We start from the raw sequence: 12,133 nt of genomic DNA, 5'->3' as shown, positions 1-12,133 counted from the left end.
TTGCAGGGCTGATGTTTCCAACATCTGGCTTCAGGTTCTCCTAACCCCAGAGTCCAGGACTGGGGCCTGAGTGGACCTCAGGTCTAGCCAGGTTGCCGTTGCCATGGCAAAAGCGACAATCCCCAGCCACAGGTTCCCTAAGTGACTGGTTACTCTTTAACGTATCCACCCACCTTGGGTGATTAGAAGAATCAATAAGATAACCGGGCGGTGGCAGCTGGCTGTGCTCACTGCCTTCCTGGTGGACCGGCTCCCGGTAGCCCCTCTGCTGCTGTGTGTGGGCTCCAGCTCCTCCATGCCCCCCAGTGTCCAACTGGGTACTCTTGGTCATGGTCAGTGTGAACGCGCCCCTCGGGGCTCCAGTGGCGAGTCCTTATGGTAAGTAAAGCCAACCTCTGGGGCTGGGGGATGAATGGACAGGGTAGGATCATGATCAGGCTGTGGAGGCTACAGGACAACCCTACGTTTCTGATGGGCTCCAAGACCCTTCAGGGGTTTAGAATAACTAGAATCTCAGAAGAAGCTGGGCCTTGCTCACTAAGGTCCCTTGACAAGATCATGGCCGTGTGGGTAGACCTGGGAGGGGCTGCAGGAGCCTGCGGCCAGGGTTTGGTGCTTTTTGAAGAAGGCTTTTCTGAGAGCCAACACCCAGGGAAACTTTCCGTAATTCAATAGAAAGCAGGGGTCCCCAGACAGATACTTCAGTGGTGGTTGAAATCCCTTGAAAGTGGTACTGAGCCTGACCATGCAGCCAGCTGGGGTGGGACCTTGGCAGATGAAGCCCAGGGGATAATTGTTGGTTTCTCTACCCTCCCTGGGGATAAGGTCAAAATCATAATCCTGCAGAGACCAAGAAAACTAAGTGTGATCTTGCATTGGGCATGTGAAGCTGGGGAAATGTGGTACCCATCGACCGCAGAGGCTTTGGGTGATCAGCAAATGGGGACGGTGTGAATTTATAAAGGAATGCAGACCCATTATTAAAGAAAAGGAATGCAGATGTGTGTGCAGACAGAAAGTCTCGGTTGCGGCAAAAACCTGCGGACATTTCTGATAGCAAAACGGATGTGGTCCTATATATGTACACATGGGTTTGTATTTGCATAGAAAATTCCGTGGGAGGACACAAAGGGAGTGGTGACAGTTCTGTTTCTGAGGAGAGAGATATCCAAGAGAATTTTTTCCTCTTTAGGCACATCTAGATTAAATAATAATAACTTGGTGTATTTTACGGAGCTAAATTACATGTGCACACATATATAGAATTTGACCGCTGGAATGCTGTGTATCTTGGCTCTGTTGCTAATTGTGGGATGATTGTCTGAATCCTTGAATGTTTCTGTGCCTCTACTGTTTTCTTTGACATGGAGACAAAGTTAGAGCCATGGATCCATAGGGCCACATGGAGGCAAGGTGTAAAGCTCATGACATCACACAGACTCAGTAAATATTATTTAACATCATTCTGTTTTTAAAAAACGCATTTATTTATTTGTCTGTTTATTATTTGTGTGTGTACATGCTTGCATCACAATGTACCAGTGGAGGCCAGCACACATCCGTTAGGCGTCGGTCTTCTTCCATCATGTGGGTCCCAGGGCTCAAACTCAGGTCATCAGCCTTGCCAGCAAGTACTTGACCCACTGAACTGTGTCATCAGGTTCTCGATGTCATGCTTAGCCAAGGCTAGATGACCAGTGACTTGTCGGGGACTGTCACTTCTGGATTGTCTCAGATTCTTTGCTTTAACTCACTACTAAACTGAATGTGACACCAAGGAAGTAGCAGAAGCTTAAGAATCAAAGGCCTGGGACCCATCCCACATACAATCAGTATGACCTTGAAGGAGTCACTTCCCTCTCTGAACCAGCTTCCTCTTTTGTAAATGGAGCTAATTCACTGGATTGGAGATTACAGGGGCATAGTTGAAGAGCTAGAGTTACTTTAATTCATAGTTGTAAGACTTAGTTGAACCTGTAGCCAGAGGAATTTACTCTGAAAGGGAGCAGTATTGTAGGAAGCCGCTTGTTGGTTCAGCCCCGAAATAATTACACAGAAACCATATTATTTAAATCGCTGATTGACCCATTAGCTCTAGCTTCTCATTGGCTAGCTCTTACATCTTAATTTAATCCATCTTCATTAATCTGTGCATTACCATGAGGTTGTGGCCTACCAGCAAAGTTTCGGTGTGTCTGTCTCAGGCAGTGGCTCCATGGCTTCTCTCTGACTCTGTCTCCTTTCTCCCAGCATTCAGTTTAGTTTTCCCTCCTAGCTCTTTCTGCCCTGCTCTGCTATAGGCTCAAAGCAGTTTCTTTATTAACCAATTGTATTCACAGCATACAGAGGGGAATCCCACATCAGGGCAACACTCGCTTTGCAAATTATAACTTTTCCATTAGCATTGGCTAAAGGTGATGACAAGGCTCCACAGAGTCTTCCTAAAGGATAATGTAGTAAGAACACCACTCAACAGCATCTCTGTGTCTCCCGGGTCCATACTTCAGAAAATATTCATATGTCCTTTCTCTTTAGATTCTTTGCAGTGCTTACAATGTACTGGTATCCAACAAAGAGTTGCCAGCAAAGATAGATGGGTGGATGGATGGATGGGTGTATGTATAGATGGATGTTTGGATGAATGGATAGCTAAATGTATGTATAGATAAAAGGATGGATGGAGAAATGATGGATGGATGGGTAGATGATGGATGGTTGCATGAATGGCTATATGTGAATGATTAGATAGGTAAATAAATGGATATATGGATAAATGGATGTTGGATGGATGGATGAATGGATGGATGGATGAATGGATGGATGGATGGATGGATGAATGGATGGATGGATGGATGGTTGAATGAATGGGAGTCTGATTGAATTGATGTGTGAATGACTATATGGACAGTTGGATGGAAGGAAGGATGGATAGTTGGATTGATGGATAAGTGAATGAATGGATGGTTGGATGGTTGAGTGGATAGTTGGATAGATTCACAGTTGGGTGAATAGCTATATGGACAGTTCAGTGGTTAGGTAGTTAAATAAATGGATGCTTGGATAAATGGATGATTGATGGACAGATGGTTGGGTGGATGTATAGATAGATGGGTGGTTGAATGGTTGAATGTATGGTCTGATGACTGGACAAGTGGGTAGTTGAATGGTTATATGGTCAGATACTTGGTTGTATGGTTAGATAGTTAAGTTTATGGACGTATGGATAAGTGAATGGTGGGATAGATGGATGATTGAATGTATATATGTATGTATGTGTGGATGAATAGTTGACTGAGTGTATGCATATGTTTGTATATATATACAATATGTATGTATGGATATTCTGTATCTATTGCCTCATTTAATGATCACAGCAGTTATGTGAAATAAACAATATTGTTGTCTCTGAGGAAAAAAGAACAAAAAAACTAAGGTTTGAGATTTTTTTAAAAATAAATCTGATTTGAAATATGATATAGTCAGCTGTTGTCAGTCCTCTTGGCCAGGCCATAGATGTGATTGGTTAGGGAAAGGGGAGCTCCAATGCCCAGAGTCACAGTATACATCACCTGCAACAACAAAACAATTTAAAAAAAAAACCCACCATTGTCCCAGGATGCTGAATCATTTGCAGTAGCATGTATGTGGGGATGGGGGTGGCCTAAAACCCCATTTTCTGATAAAAAACAAATCCAAGTTAGCATCCAGATCTTCCTTTTTCTTCAAGCTACACGGCTAACTTGCCTGAGCTTTAGAGCGCTCATCTGTAAAGTGAATTAGGGAAGCCTGCTGGGAGACTTTGAGACGAGTTCTCATTCTGATAAAAGAGAGAAAAATATTTAGGGAACAAAAATAAAACTGTCTCCAGGGGACAACCGTGGCCATTCCTGAGGTTAGCTCAGCAGAGGCCGTGAAGAGCAGGGCCTTGCAGACCAGCGCAGGACACATGAGTGCTTAGACCCAGGTTGTTTCCTGATTTGAGCCTTAGTAGGGCAGTCTCTTTGGTGGGGTGACAGCAGAAGGACTTGGACTTCCGAATGTCCAGTCCGTCCACAGCACATTTGATTTTCCCTCACACTAGTAAGAGCCAGTCTCTCTCCGATCAGATAGTTGATGTGGATTGGAGCACCTGTCCCCTGACTAGACCATAAACTTGACGAGGTCAGGGACATCGGTGGTTTGTTTGGCTTTGTGTTATAAAGTCTCACATGATGACTGGTACAGAGAAGCATTTGTTGGATAAATCCATCAGAAAGGTTTTAACAAAGAGCTCCAGAACGGTGACCCTCAGTGTCAACCAGCTCTGGGCACTTCTTGTCCTTTCTGTCAATCTCCCTGTGTTGACTTTTGTATCTTGTGTCTGTCCAATGTCAAGACCCAAAGTGGCTCTCCCAGCATTGGGCATCATGTTGACCTTTGCATGCCTGAAAATGGAGGAGACTGGAATAGTTTCCCTCATTACACTTGGGGTTCTCTTCGCCCTCCACTTTGCTGGGGTTTTTTTTCCACTAATTTTTTTCAATTAAAAAGAATCAAGTTTCAAAAAACAAAAGACTGGGCATGGTGGTGCACACCTTTAATTCCAGCACTCAGAAGGCAGAGGCAGGTAGATCTCTGTGAGTTCGAGGCCAGCCTGGTCTGCAGTCTACAGAGTGAGTTCCAGAACAGACTCCAAAGCTACAGAGAAACCTTGTCTCGGGGGGGAAAATGTTTCCTTAGAAATCTTTCAGCAGAGTTTCCTAGATTAAGAGATTAAGAAAAATTCAAAGTCAGAAGTTCCAGAATAGGCTCCAAAATTACAGAGAAACCTTATCTTGAAAAAACAAAAACAAATGGAACAAACAAAAAAAGCTCAAAGTCAAGGTGGGAAAAAATGGGAAAGTCAAGGCTTGTTTAGCCCAGCCCTGCTCCTCTCTTGAGCCCAGCTAAACACGTCCATGTTCCATGTTGTTCTGTTACACCAGGTTTCTGGACCTCAGCACTACCAGGATGTTGGCTGGACAACTGTTGTAGAGAGCTCTCCTGCAGTTGTAGGATGGTGCCTAGCATCAGAACTCTACTGTTCTCACCAGAGACCAATAACGTGTCTCCCCATCAGCTGTGGCCACTGAAAGACTCTACATTCTCAACACGTGTCCCCCAGGACATACACCACATCCATTACACGGGATCAGGGATAGCTACTACGCAGTGTCGGCTACAGGAAAGTTTGCTGGGACTCAAGGGTTGGTGTTGGCTGTAGGTGTCAGGGTCTAGCTCCTAGCTGACTTTCCAGCTGTCCTGGGCAACTGTGAGGATAAGAGGCAGTGGTGGGCACATGGTGTGGTAATCTGACCCCTGGCTTTGTTTATTTCCTGTCTTTGTTTCCCTTGATTATTACTTTGTCCCCTTAGTAGTATATCATTCCTGGTACTGCTCTGACCTCTCCGAGGACCAGCTCGGAATTGTCTGGTTCTTTTTTTTCCTGTATTTGCATGCTTTATACAACAGGTTTCTATAGGGCAGGGTTCTATAGGACAGGGTTAGTCTGAGAGGCTAACTGAATGGATGAATCAGTGGGAAGATGGATGTATTTGTTGGATGGATGGATAGTTGGTTGGGTGGATGGATGGAAGGATGGATGGATGGGTGGGTAGATGGATGGATGGATGGATGGATGGATGGATGGATGGATGGATGGATGGATTGGTGGGTGGATGGATGGATTGGTGGATGGGTGGATGGATCGATGGATGGATGGATGGATGGGTGAGTGGATGGATGGGTGGGTAGATGGATGGGTGGGTGGATGGATGGGTGGGTGGATGGGTAGATGTATAGATGGTCTGAGGTGGCCAGAATAGCAACACCTGCAAGTGTTTAGGACAGGACAGGTAAGGAGATAGGAGTCATTTAACCACTAACAACAGGTCTCCATTAGAAACATTACCTGTTTCTAAGTGTCAAACGAGTTCCAAATTTTTCATGGGATAAAGGCCTCATCCTTTTGGCCAATTGCAGCAGCCTTGGGACAGAGGCCATTCTCAGAGGCACTCTGGGCAAGTGACTCTTTCACTTAAAGCTGTGCAAAGGTGGGCTCCTTCCTTCATCCCTCTGACTGACACTTCCAGGATCTAGTGAGGGATCTTGGCAGGTTCTCATGATGTAGCCCTAGTCGGCCTGGACCTAATATGTAGACCAGGCCGGTATCCAATTCACTAGGCTCCACTTGCCTCTGCCTCTGGAGTGCTGAGGTCAAAGGTATGCGCCACCACACACAGGTAAGGATTTTACTTTGTAGACTAGGCTAGCCTGGAATTCACTCTCTAGGCCAGGCTTTTTTTTTTTTGAAAATACAAATAGAATTTATTTTTAATAAATCATAGAGCTGGGCAGTGGTGGTAAATGCCTTTAATCCCAGCACCTGGAAGGCAGAGGAAGGCTAATTCCTGAGTTCAAGTCCAGCCTGGTCTACAGAGCAAGTCTCAGGACAGCCAGGGCTACACAGAGAAGCCCTGTCCCAAAAGGAAAAAAGGAAAAAGAAAAAGAAAAAACTTCCCCAATCTAAGAAGGATGCACCTATAAAGGTCTAAGAAGCACACCGAACATTGGGTGGTGGCAGTGCACGCCTTTAATCCCAGCACTCAGAAAGTAGAGGCACGTGGATTTCTGTGAGTTCAAGGACCAGGCTGTCCTCTCCTGCTGCAGCCTGTTAGATCCTGAGATTAGATAATGGACTGTGCCCTCACTTCCAGCTTCAACGTCTTTATTCATCAAGTAAAACTTGGGCTGTTTCCAAGGATTCTGTGAGCTAATGAAGGACAAAAGGCACAAACTATAGCACATTTTGTTCCTTTGAGGATGATGGACTCTAAGTTGAAAAGAACCCCATATGCTAGCAAATGACGGGGTCATGTCCAGTATCTGTGGATGCTCTAAGCCTTCATTTCCAAAGTGCAGTCTTTTCCCACCACTCTCGCAACCCCTGCCTCAACATGGAAGCCTCTATGATTCAGGCTCACAAGCCTGGCCGCACATGGGAAGCTTTTCTGTTTTGTGTGTATGTGTGTGTGTGTGTGCGCGCGCGCGCGCGTGTGCGCGTACTCATGCGTGTGTGTGCATGTGCAAGTGTATGCGCCTGTGCAAGTGTGCATGAGTGTGTGCACTTGTGTGTGCATGTGTATGTGTGTGCATGTATGTGCATGTACATATGCACTCATGTGTGTGAGAGTGTGTGTTTATGCAAATATGTATGTATCTGTGTAAGTGTGCATGAGTGCATGCTTGTGCGTGTCCCCATGTGTGCCCCGTGTGTGTGTGCTTGTGTGTGAGTGTGTGCCTGCTTGTGCGTGTGTGTGTGCGTGCGTGTGTGTGTGTGTGTGTGTGTGTGTGTGTGTTGGGGGTCCTGGTGTACCACAGCACTGTAGGACTCTTCGGGGTCAGTCCTCTCCTCCCACCTTGTTTGAGACCCGATCTCTTTGGGATTCACCACTGCACACCAGACTAGCTGACCCAGAGCCTCTTGGGAGACTCCTGTCTCTGCCTCCTATTTCCCCTGTGAGCATGCTGGAGTTACAGATGCATATAGCTTTACATGGGTTCTGGGGATCCAAACCCCAACCCTCACAATTGAGCATCAAGGGCTTTATCCACTGAGCCGTCTCCCCAACTCTACATCCAGGAATGTAGGATCTCCTGGAGTGAGTTCCAAGCATCTGTCACTTCTATTGAGGTCTGCATGTGACTTTTGGCATCCCAGTCAGCTATTATCTCACTTCCTCTCATGTAGCAAAGAGGAATGCATCCCCAGAATGCGTCCTAAAGCCTGCTGTACCTGTTACTTCACTGTGCTCTTGTTCATTCATGTATTCAACAACTGTCTACCAGGGCAGTGGGGTACCAGACACTGTGTTAGGCACTGGGAACATATGGGAGATAAAATGTGGTCTCAGAGCTTGACTCTGTTTGCTGGGATGGTGAACAAGCTAATAGGGACCAAGGAGAGAGCAGCCTAACATGGGCAGACTATAGGAACACAAGAACTCTTAGAGGAGAGGATCAGGAACCTCTTGTGTCTAGGAGAGCAGACTGATATCTTAGCTGGACCTGAAAGGTTTAGCAGGAGTCATCCAGAAGAGAGGAGAAGGAGCGAGGGTGCCAGCTAGGGTGACATCCTATGCAAAGGTCCAGAGCCTGGCTGCACAGGGCTGACTTTACCGGCACTCGGCAGCAATCAACTCTATCCTTTATGAAGAGTGTCTTGGTCCTTTGCTGGCTGTTTTCAGTGGCTGGCTTATCTAGTCTCTAAAAGCAACCTGGGATACTAAAGTGCAGAAGTTGGGCCTTCTACTTTTTCTGGCTCATGTATCCCAGGCATGCGAATGGGCCTCCAGACAGGAAAGAAATGTTCTCCTTGGTGACCCTTCTATGTTACACACAGGATGCTGGACACATTTTGACCCCTTTGATCTTCCAAACAAGGTGTCAAGGCAGGGAGCCTTTTGTTCCTTTGTTTTTGAGACAGGTTTTACATTATAGCCCAGGCTGACCCCAAACTCTTGTCACTGCCCCAGCTTCAGCCTCTCAACCCCTGGAACTATAGGCATGTGTCCCCAAACCCAGCATTTGTTTCTTTAGGATTCATTTGTATGTGTGTACATGTGTATGCCATGTGTGTTCAGGTGTCCCAAGAGGCAAGAAGAGGTGTCAGATCCCATAGAACTGGAGTTACAGGCAACCGTGAGCCATCCACTGTAGGGTGCTGGAAACCAAACTCAGTTCCCCTGAAGAACAGTGCTAGACCACCCAGCCAATTGATTCAAATCCCAAACCTAGAAGTTTGCAGATAGAGTCTCACCCACAGCATAGCCCAGGCTGACCTTGAACTCATGTGCAATCCTCCTGTTCCTGAGTACTAAGATCATAGGAGGGAGCCTCCAGTCTAAGGCTTGTTTATTTGTTAGATATATTTTGAAACAGGGTATAGTGTGTAACACAGGCTAGCCTTGTATTGGATAGGTAACTGAGAATAACATCTAACCTCAGATATTCTTGCCTCTCTCTCTTTTTTATTTTATTTTATTTTATTTCGAGACAGGGTTTCTCCGTGTAACAGCGCTGGCTGTCTTAGAACTTGCTTTGTAGGCCAGACTGGCCTTGAACTCACAGAGATCTACCTGTCTCTGCCTCCCAAGTGCTGGGATTAAAGGCTTATGCTGCCACTGCCTGGCTTATCCGGCCTAGCTTTAAGATGGGTTGTTTATTCTTACCCTGCACACAGCAATAGACTCGGCATTTCTAAACAAGTTTCCCTGTGCAGCTTAGAGAGAGATTAGAATGTAGCCTCGTGTCACATCAGGGGTCTAGCTGGGCCATCAGCCCTCGTGTTAGCACCTAGAGGCTGTGCAGCGGAGCTGCTGGTGGCTCCTGTTCCTGCCTGGGTTCAGGCGGAAGTCTAGCGTGTGTCTTGGGGGCCTTTCCTGAGTCTTCTGTGCGTCCTCTCCCCCTGATGCCTAGAAGCATGGCTGACATCTCTTTAATAAGGCTGTGATAAGGGTGGAATACAGTCCACCAATAGAGGATTTTTAAAATGAGTTATTAATTTTGTGGTGGTGAAAATTAAATTGAAGGCTCTAGACAAGTTCTCTACCACTGAGTCGCATCCTCAGCCTGTATTGTTCCCTGGAAGGGGCTACCCGTGTACCCCCATGGAAGGGGCCATGTGCATCTCATCCATTGGTGGTATTCCCGCAGCTGTCGAGAGGGTGCCTTTCACATTCAAGAGAGAGTGGCCCTATTGTGAACGAAGCATCTTTCTAGCTGTTACAGAGCAAACAAAAGTGAAGGAGGGAGAGGGGACACGTTCCAAGAGGCAACCGTCTGGAAGGGCATGTTTGTTTGTACTTGTGACCATAGCAATACTGGTCTAGTGGTATGTAATCCCAATCCATGAATGTAACCCCAACACTCCGGAGGATCAGGGTTGAGTTCAAAGCCGGCCTCTGAGATATAGTGAGTTCAAGGCCAGTCTAGAATAGTTGGAACTCCGTTTGAAACCACAAAACAAAGACCTGTATAGTAAACCAATGAGGTCGCTTTATATGCATTATTCCTAATTCTCCAAGTGACCCTATAGGCAAGCAGTGTTGTTGCTCACTTTATAAATGAGGAAATGGAGGCACAGATTCATCAGGTCACTCAAAGTGAACAAAAGCGCTTAGGGATGACATGGTGCCAGTCCAGGCAGGTGGACCCAGTGCCTGTGCTTTTACTATTCATAGCATATGCAGTATATACAGTATGTACAGTATATACAGTATGTACATGTATACAGCATATGCTGTCTGCACAGTATATACAGTATATATACCACATTGCACAGCATATACTGTATATACAGTATATTCAGTATGCACAGTATATATAGCATGATAGTATATACAGCATGCACAACATATACAGTATGTGCAGTATACATAGCATATACAGTATGTGCATTGTACACAATATATAGCATACACATCATATAGAGTATATACAGTATGCACAAAATATACAGCATATACCGTATACACAGCATATACAGTATACATAGCATACACAGTATATACAGTATACACAACACATACAGCATATACAGTATGCACAACATATACAATATATGCAGTATGTACAGTTTATACAGTATATATAGCACAATATGCTCTGAATCAAGGCTGGCGATCAAAAGGTTTAAAGCCACAGGACAGAATGTTCAAAGGTTCATGACGACACTCCCAAGCAGCACGACTTTCACCGTGTCCCAAAGGGAACAGGGCTGACTGTATCAGGACATAGACAAACACCTTTCTGAATTTGTTTTACATTGAATTAGGAAAATTTATAATGGTGTATTGAGGTATTAATAGAAAAGCTCTCAAAAACAAAAAAAGGGGGCCATATTCTTTTTTAAAAAGTTAATGTGTATTTTCAAAGAAAAATATAGCAAGTAAGTGTTTGCATGTAAAGAAAGTACAGCCAGCTGGGCAGTGGTGAGGCACGCCTTTAATCCCAGCAGTTGGGAGGCAGAGGCAGGCGGATCTCTGTGAGCTCGTGGCCAGCCTGGTCTACAGAGCGAGTCCCAGGACAGCCAGGGCTACACAGAGAAACCCTGTCTCACAAACCAAAGAGAAAGTACAGCCAATGGGAATGAAGAGCTGGAGTCAGCCTGTCCTACCCATTCATTTCTAGCTGCAGTAGGGAGTTCTGCAGGAGGCGTGCTTCGGATCTCACACCTCCTGCAGAACTCCCTACTGTCCAAAGCACTTTGCAAAACTCAGCTCTTTCGTTTCTCTTCACTGCCCAGTGAGGTAGGCGTTGCAATTTTGTTATTTCTCAGGCAAGACAGCAAGGTTCAGAGAGGTTAAATAACTCACCCCAAATCACACAGCCCCCTGAATGATGGACTTGAACTCCACCCAATATGTATGAAAGAGAACAGAGTTATCTGGTTTAACAAACAAGCCCAGAGAACATACCGCCTTTGCACAGTTATCCAGGGGACACCCCCCTGCCCCATTTCTTATCTCTTGAAAAATGCCTCTATATTTTTTTCACCCCATCACCTCATTTCTTTATCACCCTTGATCACCCCAGGTTCTGAGAACAGGGTGAACAATGCCGGTTCTGTAACCCTGATGGCAGAGGAAATGCTGGGCTTCCCCAGCTTCTTCTGTGACCTGCAGAAGTGTTCTGTGTGGAGAACACTTCTATGTCTTGCTGGAGGGAGCACACAGAAGGCCTTGGTGGCAGTTGACAACAGCCATGGATAACAGCAGCCCCAGCAATGAGCTCCTTCGGTTGAAGACAATGAGATTGCAGCCGTGTGTGGTACCGTATCTGTAATCCTAACTCCTGGGATGGTGAGGCAGGAAGATGATGAACGTGTGGTTAGCCTGGATGACAGGGAAACCCCAATTCAAAACAACAACAAGAACTCCAAACAAATAAAAAAGATCGCCACGACGGGTGGTGGCTCTCCACGAGGGAGGAGAGGGGGAGTCCCTTGCTCTGACGGCACCTGCAGTGTGGTGAAGACAGGGACACACAGCTCACTGAGTTTGTAATGTCACAGCCTTAGGGGATAATGAGATTGATGGGGATGGACCCATGGGAG

General features: G+C 45.9%; 1 protein-coding gene across 1 annotated transcript in view; it reads left to right on the top strand.

Moving 5' to 3' along the window:
* The window catches only part of Hnf4a (hepatocyte nuclear factor 4 alpha), a 64,074-nt gene continuing 51,941 nt past the window's right edge, over positions 1–12,133 (top strand). Inside the window, exon 1 of the mRNA XM_087911040.1 lies at positions 1–378. Within this exon, the coding sequence (XP_087767166.1) occupies positions 330–378 (49 nt within the window). The 5' untranslated portion in view covers positions 1–329. The remainder of the gene's footprint in view (positions 379–12,133) is intronic.

The sequence above is a fragment of the Myodes glareolus genome, chromosome 10, assembly GCF_982192425.1.
Source record: "Myodes glareolus chromosome 10, mMyoGla1.1, whole genome shotgun sequence".
NCBI lineage: Eukaryota > Metazoa > Chordata > Mammalia > Rodentia > Cricetidae > Myodes > Myodes glareolus.
Note: the sequence above shows the minus strand (reverse complement) of the source record. Positions and strands in the feature narration are given on the sequence as shown.